This window comes from Vombatus ursinus, unplaced genomic scaffold, assembly GCF_900497805.2.
Source record: "Vombatus ursinus unplaced genomic scaffold, bare-nosed wombat genome assembly UNPS02001287.1, whole genome shotgun sequence".
Lineage (NCBI taxonomy): Eukaryota > Metazoa > Chordata > Mammalia > Diprotodontia > Vombatidae > Vombatus > Vombatus ursinus.
Genome location: NW_020941065.1, coordinates 6,661,575 through 6,678,768, shown reverse-complemented (window position 1 = coordinate 6,678,768; position 17,194 = coordinate 6,661,575). Strand labels below are relative to the sequence as shown.

The 17,194-nt window shown below is 46.6% G+C and overlaps 1 protein-coding gene across 1 annotated transcript; it reads right to left on the bottom strand.

Moving 5' to 3' along the window:
- Nucleotides 1-32: 32 nt before the first annotated feature.
- Nucleotides 33-16,689, bottom strand: RFC5 (replication factor C subunit 5). Its single transcript, XM_027862719.1, has 11 exons — nucleotides 16,584-16,689; nucleotides 10,994-11,058; nucleotides 10,614-10,750; nucleotides 9,340-9,419; nucleotides 8,214-8,287; nucleotides 6,614-6,773; nucleotides 5,918-5,999; nucleotides 4,490-4,619; nucleotides 3,551-3,628; nucleotides 1,673-1,727; nucleotides 33-532 (listed from the first exon to the last, which is right to left on the bottom strand). The coding sequence occupies exons 1-11, from the start codon at nucleotides 16,655-16,657 to the stop codon at nucleotides 436-438; spliced, it is 1,032 nt and encodes a 343-aa protein (XP_027718520.1). The 5' UTR covers nucleotides 16,658-16,689; the 3' UTR covers nucleotides 33-435.
- Between the last annotated feature and the right edge of the window lie 505 nt (nucleotides 16,690-17,194).

The following is a 17,194-nucleotide window of genomic DNA, read 5'->3' as shown; positions in this document are numbered from 1 at the left end:
GTCCTTTGTTGGTAGTGTATTAAAGGTCAGTCTTAGAAAAGCACAAAGTTTATTTTCAGCCATAAACCCAGTAACAATAAGTAAAGATATTATCACAGATTACACTTGAGATACAAACATTATTCTCTGGGACTGCTCCAGATGGGGCACACTTGGGGACTCCTCTCCCTCGATCACAGTCCTGGAGGACAAAAAGACCTTCACTAAGTTGGGTACACTACAGTCAGACCATGAAACAGACTTAAATATTCTCACCCCAAACAGTGCAGCAAATAGAACACACAAGTGTCCTTTGACTTCCTTATTACCCAAATGGGGAAAGTCAACATTTCCAGGACTTCTTGTCCATTTCCAGCTTGGGGGCCACTGCTTTCCTCCAAGAGAATCAGGAGTCTTGTTTTCTAATCATTGCTGGGGGCTTGGAAATTGTTTTGCTCAGGCTTCTGCTACAATTAAATCTCTGGTGACTTGAAAAGCAGCGATGAGGGAACTTAGCTGAATCTTCTCACTTGTGCCCACAGCAAGTCTGTGTCTACAACAAACCAAAATTAAACAAGAGCCCATTAGAGATCCTGACGTCTGGAGCAAAGGAAGCAGGGAAACATTCTTTGGACAAAAATTATACCTTGTGGCCTGGTAGCTTCACCCCTCCCCCACAAGACAAGGCAATTAAATGTCTGTGTCAGGAGCCACTGAGCAGAGCAAAACAAAACTCTTAAACCAATTTAGCTTTGGTTTTAAGTAACAACTGTCTAAATTCAACTTTTTAGCCATTCTTACTACATTGTAAAAAGATAATCAGCGTAGTTTCAGAACAAAGTTTTGGTTTCCTCCACCCTACCTCCCAGGAAGCAAGTGTATTCTTGGCTATCTTATGTATTCAGTATGGAACCAGGAATTTCAAATGGGTACATTGGTCAAGGAGCTGATTATGATTGTGTATTTTAGGGATGCTGAATGTTGGTACATCATGGCCCCTTTAAGTGCTTTGCTATTACAGGAATCCAGCCAGAAACTTAAATAAAAACCAATAACCACACTATAGTATAGGCAAAGTGACCTCAAAAGTAATGTGTAATGTAAATGTGTTATTACCCATCAGCCCCCAGTAAATTAGATTAGTCGTCCCGCCCCAGTGGATGGATACAACTTGTTTGTTTATGTACTGCCTGCCTGCCTTCCTTGAAAGGCTAATTGTGTTTGTTGGACCCGGTGGTAAAATGAGACTTCGGTTTATTTTTCTCCCTAAGGAACACTGTTGGGTGGGCTGTTGCAGCCTTTCAGTCCAAATCCATTGACGTAGTTTGCCCACTTCTGAGGGCCACCACACATTTTCCTCTGAAGTAGACTTGCAAAACATCACACACGTTTTCAGAAAAAATGTGAGCCAATCCCTTGAGGCCTCACGGGCCACTCATACCCTTAAATCTATTTCTCACTCAACCACTCAGAATCCCTGAAGAAAGGTAAATAATAATAATATAATACATTATGTATAATATAGCATATTAATATAATAATAATCAAGAGCAGGTATATGGAAGTCTTGGCTGTCAAGTTCAGAGAAGAAATCCAAAGCAATAAAAATGAATCTTGAAAAAGAAAAAGGCTAAGGCAATGCAAAAACCTAAAAGAGAATGTAAAGTTTTAGGGGGATTATGTGGATACTTACTCAATGTCTGCCATTTTGATCAGCAAATGTATTCGAACTGCAGGTGGAAAGTCAACTGGATAGAGAAAAAGAATGAAGCAAAGGAGTGAGCTACTCCCCACTCTTAGGGTGCCACACTTTCCAGAGAATATTATATGAAGTGATATTTATTTCTGATCAATATGTAGATTTTGTTTTAAAACAAAATATGTGCACCTCACACTAAATTTATCTAAATGAAACTAGAATTACAATACGGGTACTCTTACTGGATAGTCAGGCAAAGAGCCATAGTTTCACCTCTCACTCCTCAGAGTGAGCCAACAGAATCCCCAATGCCCAAAAAACTGCCCGGGCATCTGAATACCAAGTGGTGAAACCGTATTCTTCTAGACAGAGACCTTTATTCTCACTTCAGAGACCTGGTGTGGTCTCCATCAGAAGCATCAAGCAGATGCTGGGCGTGAATCAGATTAAAATATAATTGGGAAATATTTCACAAAATAAAAAAAATACAATAGAATAAAGAAAATGCTAACCATGGTTTTCTAAGCTAATATGCTTCCCTAGGGATCCTTCTGTATGGTTCATTGGCTCCATTTGTAATTGAGTTGGATACCACTGGTCTACGTGACCGCTCAAGTCCCCTTCTAGCTCTCAAATTCTGTGCCCGTCAAGGGTGGAAGACCAGAAAAGATCGGTACAGCAATACCATGAACTTGGTATAGGTGAAATCCAAGCCCAGGGAAATTTCACAGGGTTAACACTGTCTTTTACACTGGGCTCTCCTGTCTAAATGAAATTTAAAGGCTTTAAATACAACAAGAAACCCAATACCAGATGGGGAAAAGGTTGAGGCTCAGAAAGTACAGTGTGTGCATTTTAATAGCTGCTGAATTTGGATAAAGGATGCACTGCAGTGAAAGAAACTAGCAGAGTCTCCCATTAAATGACGAGAATTAAAACAGCTGCAGGCCAGCCTCTTCAGTGAATCCTTGTGGCCCCTCTGGCCAGCCCATAAACAAGAGGGATCCCGCCAGTGAGCCCCTAGGTAGCCAAGCAAGTTCTTTTTCATTGTCCTAGATGTTTTTTTAAACCAGCATCAAAAACCCCCTGAAACAAAACCTACAAGAAGACTCTTGGCTTGACCAAGAATTCTTTTTTTTTTTTTTCTCTAGCTGGGTGTGACATAAGGGTTTATAAAGAAAACAATTGTGATCAGACCTTCAGAACTTCTACAATTAAAAGAATAGGTGATGGCCGTTGCTGGGATGGAAACAGAAGCAGGAGACGAGGTTAGAAACGTCACTCGAAGGGGAAATCTGTGCTTCTGAAAACCACACTCTGGCATACGGTCACACGGTATTCAGCAGTGGAGAGGCCTCGAAAGGCACTGTCAATCAAAAGCTTACTGACGTTGCCCACCACAGCACTCTGCTGATGGTTACTTCCCAGTAAGAGAAAAGGGAATAATATCTGATATTGAGTTTCTTGGTGCTTAGACCAAATTCCAGAAATACCGACCCAAAGGGGAAATCCTAAATAAATCACTGTGGAATTTCCATTAAAATGTTTTTACTTAAAGACGGTTTCAGTTTAGATGAGGATGCTATAGTATCCTCTTCCCTTCTCTGATGAATGTCTTTCTAGAAAGAATTTGGGGTTGTGATGCACCCCAGCAGGACAAACGAACCCTGCCGGCTCTCCTTCCCTCAACTGTTCCGGACAAAAGATTTCCCTAGATGAACTCTATGCTTAAGACCGCATTCCCAGCTATGGGATCAGAATAATGCTCCTGACACTTTCCTCCATTTCCAAATAAAGAACCACGTTCCTCCTCCCAGCCTGCTATTTCTATACTGTGGTTTCCAAAGAAAGCAAGAAAAGCACCCAAGTTACCTCGATGTACAAATAAGTGTATCTCTGTCAGAATATCGTGCAGTGCCAAGCCCTTCAGGGTTTTCAGTTCCATGATATCTGGAAAGGAGACTTAGTCAAGGGAAACTGAACAAGATCTACAACAAAACCATGCAAATGATTTTTAACATTTTTAACATACCGTGATTATGGAAACTAGCTAGATCGCACACCCTGAGATTTACCATGGGCTTTTAATCCTTCAGTTTGATTACATTTCAAGACAGGCTGCCAGGCCCCTGTATTTATTTTAGAAAACAAATTTGTATTGCTATCTTTTTTTTTTTTTTACATCACCTCCATTTTGAATGTATCCCTCCCCCGCTCCCAGCAAGCAATCCTTTAAAACAAAAAAAAGAAGAAAAAGCTAGGCAGCACTGAACAAGATGACATGATATGTAGTGTTCCCCACCCACAGTTGTGTCCCCCCTTCCCCACCCAGGTCCCCTAGATGCCAGGGCCAGTGCTCTAACCACTGTGCTACCTAGCTGCCCCTTCTCCCCTTTCAAAGAAGCAGAGGAAGGTGCCTTCTCCTATCTGTTCTTTGGAAGCCCCTACTATTTAAAACATCTTTATTTCATTTAATGAGCTTCTCAAAAAGAACAGTGCCCTTACCATTTTGCTGGACAGAACAAAATTATATAAGAGGTTTCAGAATATACTTGTCTACTCTTCAAATAACGATGCTAGAGAAATACTGTGTCTGCTCCATTTGTGCCCTTGGGACGTCGACGCACCTCTGTATGGCCCATGCTCTCCCATTAAACACTGCCCCTCATTCCCCATCACAGCAACCATTCCACGTCAGCTGGGAAGAGCTGCAGCCTTGAACCTACGAGGCTTGAAGGTGGTGTCAAGTCCTAAGGAGGATAAACCCGCTGTGGCCTCTCCTGCCTCCCAGGTGACGTGGGCAAAGGATACTCCGGTACGCCGTGGTAAAGTCCTGGTTCAGCATCCAGTCAAGAATGTTGGCGATGTCAGACTTGAGTGGGTGCCCCGTGCAGGTGTATACCGTCTCCTCGGTCACTTTCCCAAAGGCCATGTTGGTGCTCTGCCCAGGAGGAGGAGAAACACTGTGATCACCACGGGCACCACACTGCAGACGAGTCAAGAGGAAGTCTGCTGGGCCACCCAGCCAGGGGCTCGCTAAGATGCCACCTGGGATCCAGGCCAACCTCCACTCCCCCAACACCTGACACCATGGGAGAATGGTCTGTGCCGCGAATGGGACTCTCATATGCCCTCTAATCAGACAGCACGCTTGGCTCCTCACGGTTTTGGCAGCAAAATATTTGGAAAAAATCACAGTTGAAGAAAAATGCAAAATTTTCTGTTAGAGGTTAGAGAAAATAAAGAAGCAATTTCTTTTTCATCCACGTTCACAGACTACTCACCCCCAACTTTCCCTCCCCGCCTGAAGCCTATCCATGTCATGGAGGTGTGTGGGCCCCACATTAAAACCCCTCCTATGGACAATATGGCACCACAGACATTCTGAGTAAGGAATCCAAGCAGCAGCACGGAGCAGTGGATAGAGTACTGGAGGTGGAGGCAGAAAGACGAGGGTCCAAATCCCGCCTCAGATGCTGTGTGACCCTGGGCAAGGCTCTTAACTTCTCGGGCCTCAGATTTTTCATCTATAAGATGAAGGATCTGGAATCAACGGCTTCTAAGGTCCATTGCAGTTTGAAATCTATGAGTCTCTGAATGACTTGGCCAGATTTCTACCTGAAGAGCATTTTGGCAACTGTACGATGGGTGACTTGGAGAAGGCTAGAGACAGAGAGATTAGCTAGGAAGGTATGAAAACAATGCAGGCCCACGTGGCCCTGGGCCTGAACCAGGGCATGGCCATGGCAGCAGAAACGGAGGGGATGGGTGCAGGGGAAGGAGGAGCTGAAGGTGTCACTGAGGCTTCAGGCTACTGGTATAATCAAGTTGGGAGAACCAGCAGGTTTGGAGAAGAGGTGGGGTTTGGCTTGGGCCGTGCAGAGTCTGAGATATCTGCCTGTGGGGCCCTGAGTGGAAAATGTTCATCAGGCAGGTAGAGCTGTAAGACTATGGGACACAGAGAAGCGACCCAGCGTGGCCCACCCCACTTCAGAGGCAGCTGGCCAGAGGCCAGGACCAGTGTGAAGGAGGCCCAGGGCAGCACTTTGGGGGCCTGGCTTTCAAGTGGCTCCTCCCCTGCCCTCTCTCACGCCTCAGGGGGAGCCCTGGTAACTGGCATCAGGGCCTTTCTTGCTGCGGGTTCCTGATCTCACAGTCAAGCTGTGCTGCTGCCTCTTCCCTCCCTGGGGAGCTCATTCCAAGGCAATGTTTAGAACGTAGCTCAAATTCCAACCATACCTGCAAAATGTTCAGGGCCCTTCGCATATCACCACTGGAAAGGGTAACAAGGGCTTTCATTCCGTCTTCGCTTATGTCAACACTACAAGAAAAGAAGCAACAGAGATTTAAAGCTCCTATAATACAGCAAATGTTCCCCAAAGGGAGAAAGGTAGGTTTTAGGATCCCCAAAATGCAGTCTCCAGGCCTGATTGAGAAACAAAGCTGATTTTTCTAGTCTCAGGCCTCCTTAAAGCACTAACAACCCACCCAGTCTACAAAGGTCATCTGTTTAGAACTAGGCAATGGCTACATTCATTCCTCTGTTGGACCAGAGCACTCAGACGATAGTCTCTGGACATCACAACATCACAGATCTCAAGCTAAGAGGGATATGAGAACTGCCTCAGTTCAAGCCCCTCATTCTGGATGAGGAATCTGAGGCCCAGAGCGGTTGAGTCACTGGCCCCAGGTGGCAGAGCTGAGACAAACATGCTCCCTCAGCACGTGATTACAGAGAACACTGTATCTCAGAAACTTCCCTTCTAGTCATGAAGATCTAGAGAAATCTGCAGCAGAAAGGACACAGACCTAGCCACATGCAGTCTCTAATGACAAAAGGAGAGTATGAGTAAATCAGAAGGGAAAAGGAAGGTAGCCCGATGCACACGCCAGGCCTGCTCCGTCTACTTCCTTCCAACCCTGCCCTATACTCACTTCTCTTCTTCTATGACGTGCTCCAGGCGGGGAACCATCAGCTCAGGGGTCAAGGGGCCAAATCGGAACCTTGTACATCGAGACTGCAGGGCGGGGATGATCTTTGACAGATAATTACAGATGAGGCAAAACCTGGTATTCTCTGTGAATTTCTCAATCACTGGAAAGAGAGGTTAAAAACATACACAAATAAACTTCCTCTTCAGTCTCCTCAGGATGAGATGATTTAAGGACAGACGGAGACCTCAGGATTAACATTCTAAGGGTTCCAGGGTTTTGACTTCCATGTCATGGGAAGGAACTGAAGGGGGAAGGAAAACGAGGATGCAAACAGATAGGGACGATGCCATTGCTCCGTATGGCTAAATGCAAGAAGGCAGAGCTACAGGAGTGAGCACAGCTCAGAGTTGACGGGCTGTGTGGGCGCCACCTTCACAGGACAAGGGCAGCCATAACTCTGGCACTCATTCGGTCACTTGCCCCCCCAAGTAGACTATGAGATCCTGGAAAGCAGAGATCATGCTCATCCCTCAATGAATGCTTGTTGACTGATTCTACCATGTCTCTTCCCAAACATGAAATCTGATAAACTCACCCATGTGAAAGCTATCCCTGATGCTATTTCTGTGGCTGTGATAATGCAGTCCCTCCGTCTCACCCCCCCCAACTAAAACTCCAAGTCAGAGAACAGAGAAGATAGCCAGCAGATTTCACAGTGAGATTCCATAGCTGGTCTGGGAAACCCTAAAAGGGCTCTCAAAGGAGACGACTTAGATCACAGGGACACACAATCCCAGGCTCATCTGCTGGATGTTCCGTGTTGTGACTGCCCACAGCCAGATGCCAAGGAGAAGCCGCCAAAACTGCTCGGCTGGAGGAGACCCCAGGCCGAGGAGGAATTAGCCTCTTCACAGGCATGTACTGCAACCCACACTCTCCCACAGAAGCTTCTGAAAAGACCTGATCTCTCACAGGACAACACTTCAGAATCTTAAAATGGAGAGAGATCGCTAATAAATACTCCTTTGGAGGAAATCAGCTAATAAGCTTTGTGAAGAGTAAGACGAGGTCATCTCATGCAAAGCATCCATTTGTCAGAGAGTGAAGAAGAAATCTGAGTTTTCTACAAGTTCCTACAATCACCTTGTGAATTATTCCCTGTCAATGTTTCGTACCTCAGAGACCCAGGAGCAGAAAGATCGTGCTAACAGCTCGGGAATGAAGGATCCTCTCTCAGCCCCGATGAAAGGCTTCCTGCAGTTCATACAAACTCATAGCACCTCAATCAAACCCAGCTAAAGAGGCTGAAGGAGACAGTGCCTGGTCATGCATGAATCTCCAATACCTTGGCCACTGGGAGGCCTCCTTTCAAACTTCACTATCACTCTGCTATTGAAAATGAACAGAAAAAGTGTGGATTTCACACTAAATCTGGCAGATCCCAGGTACCTTGCTGTGGCCAACCATTACTGAACTCTCATTCCATAGGTGGGTACAGGGGTACAATTAATGAAGAACACGCAAGAAAATGGGAATTCAGTTAATGGAAAACAACTAATAAGTAAGAGAGCATGTAACTGAGCACACTAGCTCCTCTTACCTCTTCTCAAGGCATTCTGCGCATCCTGGGTCATGGCATCTGCCTCATCCAATATCACAAGTTTAAAACCTTTCCTAGTGATCAAAAATAATAATAATAAAACTTTTAAGAATTTCTTCAATGTTCTTTCATGTCTTGGCCACACAGGGAACCCCAGCTCTGAGGAATGGGTAGGAAGCATTAACCCAAAGCCTGCTCCAAACAAGCGGCCCAATTTCAGTTGTTAACAAAGGCAGCCTGTCACCAGAGAGGAGCCTAGGCTCAGGCGTGGCCACAGGGTGAAGACATGTGGAGGATGCCCACAGAATCTTCAGTCCTTTAGCAGCGAGGAACCAACTGCTATTGGCACCTCCTTAGTGAGAATAACTACTTAAAACCGGCAGCTGTAGGAGCTCCCCAACCCCTCTGCCCAGGAGCTCCGGCTTCATGGGGCCCAGCCTCCCAGCGTGGGCTTCCCCCCTCGGCCGTGCAATAGGACAGGGGTGGGGAACCTGTGGCCTTAAGGTCACGAATTCCTTCTAGGTCCTTAAGTGTGGCCTTCAAAAGGCCGCACTTAAAGACCTAGAAGACTGCAGGTTCCCTACTCCTGCACTAGAACCGCCTACCTTCCCCAATTCTCTTTATGTTCTACATTTGTCCCACCATCCTTCTTTTACAAAACTTCTGTCACAACCCCCTTGTCTTCTTCAAGCCATACATACTTAGGTCCTTTATTCTTTTCTTCTATGCTTTTCCAAACATCATGCTAAGCTACTCTTTCCCACCCTTACTTAATTTTAAAGAAATCAAGTATATGATAAATCTCAGTGGAGATGCAACCTGCCCTAGGTCAACAATAAAAACATAGGTGATAATTTCTTCAAGAATTTGTTAATTCAGGCCTTGACTGAATTGTATTTTTAAGTGTTACGTAAAATTTGCCTTGGAAAATGTTTTTGGACTGCCACGTCTATTATCTACCATCCAGGCTGCCTGCTATCATGCTTTTTTTATGTGGCTATATTTTACTAAGTAATTTTATCTTTATAAGATAGTAAAGATAGTAAAGTGGGAAAGAGCTAATAAATTAGGCTTTTTCTTCATTGCTCAAAATCCTCAGGGAGAAAATGTACCCAATAGTTCATACTTAAATATTGTCCTTGTGCTGGCAAAGCTCAGGATTGGTCCCCGTACAATATCTATTCCTCGGTCATCAGAAGCATTGAGCTAAAGGGAGAAAAGACCATCAGAATCACATGGTGGGCAGAGGACTGTATCTACTGTGTACACACATTTGGCTTGGGTAAAGCCTTCCTCATTCACTCCAACAGGATAAAACTCTCCAGGTCTAGAATACTGAGAAAGAGAAAACCCTATAAATTAAAAAGCATGCCTACTAATGACTGGGCAGTATCTCTGACAATCAACCCTATTTCTTTCTTATCATTCTCATTGACAGGATAAGCACACTCATCTAAGTTAAAGGAACAATTAGGCAGGCGCCTGGTCATCCTGGACAGCAATGCAGGCACAACCAGCACATGATGAAATGATACTACAGAGGATGTTTTTATAAGCTGAAGAATTTTTACTACATTAAAACGCAGAGAACGGTAATGCTGGCACGGCCATAATATCGACACTATTTCTAACGGCCAAACAAATAATAACATAATAGAATGTAATAATATACAAAGCCCACCTCTGTGATGGCACATGCAAATTTCAAAGTCTCCAGAGGCTGTAACTGGCTTCAGGGAAAAGAAGACAGACAATAATGGCAACGTCCTGAGTAATACAGTCAGGAGCCTTTGGAAGGTGTTATATTAACGAGGACTAACTTATATGTCTGTGATGCCACTGTCAGGAGTAAACTTAGAAATGCCTCATAACTAATTTGGTCTCCAGCTACTCATTGGGCCCAAGTGGCTTAATTTTCTTTCTTTTTTTTTTTTTGAAGGCAATCGGGGTTAAGTGACTTTCCCAGGGTCACACAGTGACTAAGTGTCTGAGGCTGGATTTCAACTCAGGTTCTCCTGACTCTGGGGCCAGTAGTCTATGCACTGCACCACTTAGCTGCTCCTTCATGTGGCTTACTTTGCAAAGCAAAATAAAGCAAGCACTTGTGTTACTGAAGACTTGAAGATAAACTGAGCATCTTGGATTCCACAGCCATACCCATAGCCACATGGAAGACAGGGCCAGAAGTCCTGTTGTACTTAAGAGTCAAAAAGACCTGGGTTTGAATCCCAACTTAGACCCTCACTAGGCTTTGTAACCAAGCCTTTTAAACTCTCTGAGCCCCCACTGCCTTATCTATAAAATAGGGTTAATGATGGCTGGAGTCCCCACCTCATGCAGTTACAGGCTCAGATGAGAAAAGCTAAGGAAAGTGTTCTGTAAACGTAGGATTGAACTCACCTCCAGGACCATGGAGTTGAACTCTTTGTCTCTGTAGAGTTGTTTGGCACAGGCCAGGATGGTGGACGTCTTCCCTGTCCCGGGAGGGCCATAGAGAAGCAGATGTGGTAGTCGATCTTCACTGATAAATTTTTGGACTGAAGATGGAGAAGAGAGGGGTCATCAGACTTTATACGTTTACCTCCTTATGTGAGGAGCTCCTCCAGCCCATTCCTAAGAGGTAGAAATCTTAGTGTATATTCTAGCATGACAAAGCATTAAAAAATGCTGTTATGCTGCCATTGGAAAGACAATGGCAGGACATTCAGGCCCTTTAAATAGGAGGACCAGGGTTATTAATGACCTCGAAATCTATGATTCTGAAACACAATGACACTTACTGGTGCTTAGGATATCCTGATGGGAGATTAGGTCATTCAGTGTCTGTGGTCGATATTTTTCAACCCTAAAATAAGAATGTCCATATATATGTTACAATGTAAATATAGGCAAAAAGACTTTAGCATATAAAAGAGTTTAAGTTCTATTGTGTTTCCACTAAGAATCCTCATGCCTCATGCATTCTTTTTGGGGGGGGGGGGCTGGGCAATGGGGTTAAGTGACTTGCCCAAGGTCACACAGCTAATAAGTGTTATGTGCCTGAGGCCAAATCTGAACTCAGGTACTCCTGAATCCAGGCCTGGTGCTCTACCCACTGCGCCACCTAGCTGCCCCTTTTAGTTTTTATTTTTTTTATGCATTCTAAATTATTTGTGAAACACAGACTATTGCCTATGAGGCTCTGGATGTATGTGTAGAGGATTTTACCCATACCTGTTTGCTCCCAAAGATGATGTAGGCCAGGGCCAATGTGGTCCAATGAGCACTAACCCAGCTCTGGCACAACTACCCACGTGACCTTGGCCTTATCCTCTCTAGGTCTGTTTTCTCATCTATATAATGGGGTTTAGACTAAATGCCTTCTGAGGTCCCTTCCAGCTCTAGGTACATGAACCTTTTCTTGATGAAGCACAATTACTAATTTCATCAATCTGAATTCAATTTAATAAATATTCATTAAGTTCCTATGTGCAATGCACTGTGCCAGGGCTACCAAGACAAGAACTCCTCACCTGTCCTTACGGAGCTCACAAGCAGCTATCACGTGGGAGGGGAAAGGTCACAAAGAGCTATGGACACGCCAATCTGAGAACTAAACAGTCACAAAGGCTTCCTCGAGGGGGTGGTGCCTGAGCTGGGCCTCACAGGAAGCTAAGAACACAGAGTGGAAGAGGGACTGAAGTCTATGCATGAAGCACAGACCGGCGGCAGATGGAGTACCAAGTGTGGCAAATTACACAGATGTCAAGTTCACTGGAATTTTGTGACAGCAAGCTCGAGCCAGACCATGGAGGACAGAGGTGGGGAATCTGCGGCCTCAAGGCCACATGTGGCCCTCCAGGTCCTCAACTACAGCTCTTTGACTGGATCCAAACCTCACAGAACATTTCCCTTGTTGTAGGACCTTAAATTCCAAGCCAAGTGTTATTACTTTACCCTAGAGGCAAGAGCAGGAGAGTGACACAAACTCATTCTTCAGGAAGATTATTTTGGCAGCCGTGTGAGGGACGGATCAGAGAAAGGAGACTGGAAACAGAGGCTACTGCCACAGCCCAGGTGAGAGGCCAAGGGGCCTGAACGAGGGCAGTGGCCACGTGACCCAGAGTCTTCTCATCGCTGACAAATTACTGAAAGGAAGTCACAAGTTGGGACATGGTATGTTATTACCTCAAACCCACATTCTCCTTTCCCCACCATTTCTCTCATGCCTAGGATTCCTTCTGAGTCAGAGAAGGCTGAGCCTCTGGTTACAGGGTAACTCCTCCTCTACGTGGACTGTGAACCCCTACTATGGGGCTGGTTTGTTGTCGAAGGAATCAAGATATTTAGCTCAGAGAAGAGAAGATGGAGTGGGGACACGGCAGCCTGTGTCTAAGTGTGCGAAGGACCCTCCTGAGAAGAGGGACTGGATTGTTCTGATGGGCCCCACAGGGCAGAATGGGCGGTGGGGGAGAAAACTGCAGAAAGGCAGACTGAGGTTTGATTCAAATGAGACCGAAGAGCCAGAGCCATCCCAAAGCAGAACGAGTCGTCTGAGGAGGAAGCGGGCTCTCCCATTACGTTGTTGCTGTTAGTCCTTCGTTTTCTATAATCATCAGTGACATCACGGGGTGAAATCTTGACTCATGGGCTGTACAGAGTCAGCCTCACTCTCTCTCCCAGAGTCATCAAAGTCCATGGCAGGACAGAGGCAAGATGCCTGGCGATGGCTCGGGAAGCCTGACCCCAGTGGCTACATGATGACCTTGGCATCTTCCATGTCTGACCAAGCTCTAAACACTCCACAGTGTCTGCTTCGACCGCCTTCGTGGCCATCGGAACAAACTGTTCTCCTCTGCCCATCCTGCTGGGGAAAGTCTTCACGTGCTTGGCGCAGACACCCCCCTAATTCACCAATGGGTTTGAGGCCCATCTGTTACCCTCAACCTGGGTTATCCCATCTGCCAAGATGGATTTACTGGGGTGTGGCCGCTGTGCATGCTGCAGCTTCTTGGAGCCACAGGTGAGAGCTGGGTGACAGGTGGACCCTAAAGGTGAATGAGCAGCCCTCTCATCAGAGGTGCTAGTCCTTTCTGAACACCCCCATATACCCCATTCCCCTTCTCTAGAGGGGAGGGGAAGGAAAGGAGGAATTAAATAAGAGAATGAGGGAGGATATTGAAGGATTCTGAGACGGGGAGAAGAGGGAGCTCCCAGCAAATGGCTTCTACTCTTTCAGTAAAGTAGGAGGTGGGAGGGTTGAGGGAGGAGGCAGTATTGGAGGCTTGAGGACAGAAAAGGTTTGCAAAAGCTACTCTGAAGAGTGAGACAGAGAATCAGCTGGGTGACAGGGAGTAAAATGACGGCCTAGGTGCAGGAATGAGGATCCTGTTGGGTTCAGATAACATAAATCTACCCAGCATGGCTGCATGTGGCTTTGTCCTGGTTTGTTGAGCAGGATGCCAGTAGGAAGGCAGGAGCCAAAGCACAGGAAAGATCCAGGGCAACTGCCTGGCAAGATGGGAGCAGCAACAGAGGCAGCTGGAAGGCTCAGGGGACAGAGTGGTAGGACTGGGGTCAGGAAGACCTGAGTTCAAATGTGCCTTCAGACACTAGTGGTCTGATCCTGGACAAGTCACTTAATCTGTGTCTGCCTTGGATTTTTTTTTTTTTTTAAATTGTAAAATGTAGATAATAATAGTATCTACCAACTTAGGGTTGTTGTAAGGAATAAATGAGATAGCATTTGTAAAGTACCTGGCACACAGGCATGCTTAATAAATCCCGCCTTCGTTCCAACAGAACAAGAGTGCAAGAGATTACAAGCAGAGGAAGGCTTGTAACTGAACTGGTTAAGTAAAGATCAGAATTGGGAAGGGAGGAAAGTGAAGCCAGAGCAAGAGTGATGGCCTGGGAAAGTGCACTGTGGAGGTCATGGGAAATATGAAGGAGCTACAAGGCTCAGGGAGACAGGTTACGATTAGAGAATGGAATTTCAGAATTTTTAATCATGTACATGTAGCCATGTATACGCACCATTCAATGCCCACTCTTCTACAAGGAAGAACTACTTTCTCAACTCTTCTCCAAGGTGACACTTGATCATTGTAACTAAATGGTAGGGGGTGGGTTCTGTTTACATTGTGCATTTATTAAGAGCATGTTATATTCCAGGGACTAAACCTTGCAGTAGAGACAAAAAGACAAAAACAAAAGCAGTTCATGCCCTCAAGGAGCCTACATCAGGGATACACCATGCACACATAAACTGATACAAAAAACATATAAAATAAACACAAGGAAATTTCGGGAGTAGAAGGGGGAGGCCGCTACGAAAAGGCCCTATTTATAGGAGGAGATGCCACCTGGGCTGAGCTCTGAAGGAGGCTGGGGATTCTGAGGGATGGAGGTGAAGAAGAAATCCATTACAGGCTTGGGTATGGCTAGTTCAAAGGTTGGGAGATGGGACATGGAAGATCATGTGTGAGAGGCATCAATTGAGCCCGCCTGACTGGGCTGCATAAAGGGGCATAGCAGGGTACCAAGTCCGAAAAGAGAGGAAGAACTTTAAATGCCAATCTAAGGCATTTGCATTTGATCTTGGAGGCAAAAGGGACCCCCTGGAGCCTCATGAGCAAGAGCATGAAATTGTCAGGGAGACGCTTTGAGAAGATCACTTTGGCAGATGTGGACAATGTGGCCTGGCTGCGGGGAGCGTGAAGGGGGCGGGGGTGGGGAATGAGGAAGCAATGGCACTTGTCCAGGTGAGAGGTGTTGGGGGCGGAGGCAGAGACAAGACATGCGGTGGACGGAAAGCTGACCAGACTCAGGAGCTGGTAGGACATGCAGTCATTGAGCGTTCTTGGTTCTGCTTACTTCACTCACAGGTACACAATACATCTTTCCAAGCTCCACTGAATTCCTCCTATTCATTGTATCTTATGGCACAATAATATTCTGTTCAGAAGTCTTAGATCTTTCACAATTTGTTTACTGTTATTTTCCAACTGATGGACATTGGCTTGGTTCTTTGCTATAGCAAAGGAAGGAAGGAAAGAATAAAGGAAGGAAGGAATGAATGAAGGAGTAAATAGCAAAAAGTGCTGTTATGAATATTTTGGTACACATAGGAACTTTCTATCTGTGACCTCCTTGGGTAGATGCTTACCTGCAGGATCTCTAAGTAAAGGATCTGGACATTTACATCACTTCTTAGTAGAAATCAAAATTTTTTCCTAGAACAGCTGGAGTAATTCAGAGTTCTACCACAGTTGTATTAGTGTATCTGTCTTTTAGCAGACCGTCCGACACCAATGATGTTATCATCTTGGCCAATTCTCTGGGTGCGAGATGGAATCTCAGCGTGGTGATTTGTAATTTTCTTTTTTAGTGGATTTGGAATAACCTAACTCCTTCATTTTACAGAAATGGAAAACGCTCAGTTGGTTGACGGGAGTGTCTTTGTATGATGGGTCAGTGCCACTGCATCTGAGTAAGTAGGTCCAGGGGAGTAAGGCAAAAGGGACTGGAGAAAGGCAGATCCACTAGCAGGCTATTAGAATAGTTCAGGTGTGAGCTGATGAGGGTCTGCACCAGAGCGACAGCAGGAGATAGTGATACAGAAGGGGGCATATTTGAAAGATGCTGTGGGGGGGGTGGTGGTGGTGGTGAAATTGACAAGAGATGCTTCACTGGGGAAATTGACCAGAGATGTTGCAAAGGTGAAACTGACAAGCCTTGGCACCACATTGGATCTGGGGGGTGAGAGATATGAGGACTCCAGGAGTCCTAGATTTTGAACCTGAGACACTGGGACATGATGCCCATGACAGTCACAAGGAAGGTTGGAGGTAATGGGGGAAAGATAAGGAGTTCTGTTTTGGACACACTGAGTTTAAGATATCTGCTGGACGTCCGGTTCCAGATGTTTGAAAAACAGTTAGTTATATGAGACTGGAGGTCAGTAGAGTGTTTGGGGAAGGAAAAGTAGATTTGAGAATCAGGGTCCTGGCCAGAGGGTGTGATCTGGAGGATCCAGCAAAGTCCGAGGCTGTGAAGGAGGAGGACCAGAGACGGGGGCGCCCTGAAAACCTGCAGCGGAAAGTGTCAAGGAGAGGGATCGACAGCGTCCTAACCCTAAGCCTATGACCCTCAGTCACTTTCCTTGCTCTCGGCCCCGACCTCACTCGGCGCTCTCTGGGGTCGCCCCTAGCTCTAATTCTCAGCCCCCACGCGCCCCTTCCTGGGGCTCGCTGTCCTCCACTGTCCTACTCCGGAATCGCCCCCGGCTCTGAGCCCGGCCCCTTCCCCACCTGGCGCAGTCCCACGCCTGGGCCCCTCACCAGGCTGCGGGATCCCTGCCCCGCCCCCGCCCCGGCCGCGGTCCCCTACCAGGGCAGGTTCCTGCTTTTGGCCGCAGGCTGCTGCTGCTGCTGCTGCTGCCTCCGGACGGCCGGGGCCTCCATGGCGGCGCTGACGGAGAGCGGACGGAGACAGAGGACCGCAGCGCGGAAGCGAGGGAAGCGCTGCCCCTCCGTTCCCGCCACTGCTCGCGCGCGCCGCGCCTGCTCTCGCGAGGCTTGGCCCCTGCCGCGCGCCTGCCCTTCTGCTGCCTTTCGGGGAGTTCGCCCTGCCCATTTCGGTTGCTAAGGCTTGGACTGGGTTGCTAGGTAGCGGCGAGGTTCGCATCGTGCACAGGCGCAGTCAGGCGGGGCCTGTCACACGCGAGGGCGGGGACCGAGCATCTCCTCCTGCTGTGTGGCCAGGTCCAGCGAGGCTCGGGCGGTATCCCTGGTAGAAAGGAAGAGTGAGGTCCGGGAAATTGAGGGTGAGTATGGAGCTAAAGGAAGTGGTGAAGGCAAAGAGTCGGCATGGATTCATCAAGAAGATGCTACGTTTAATGCCGAGTTAAAGTGGTCTACATGTATTTATTCATTCATTCGTTCCTTCGTTCATTCATTCATTAGAGGCAGATGGTGATGCAGTGGATAGAGTACTGGGAC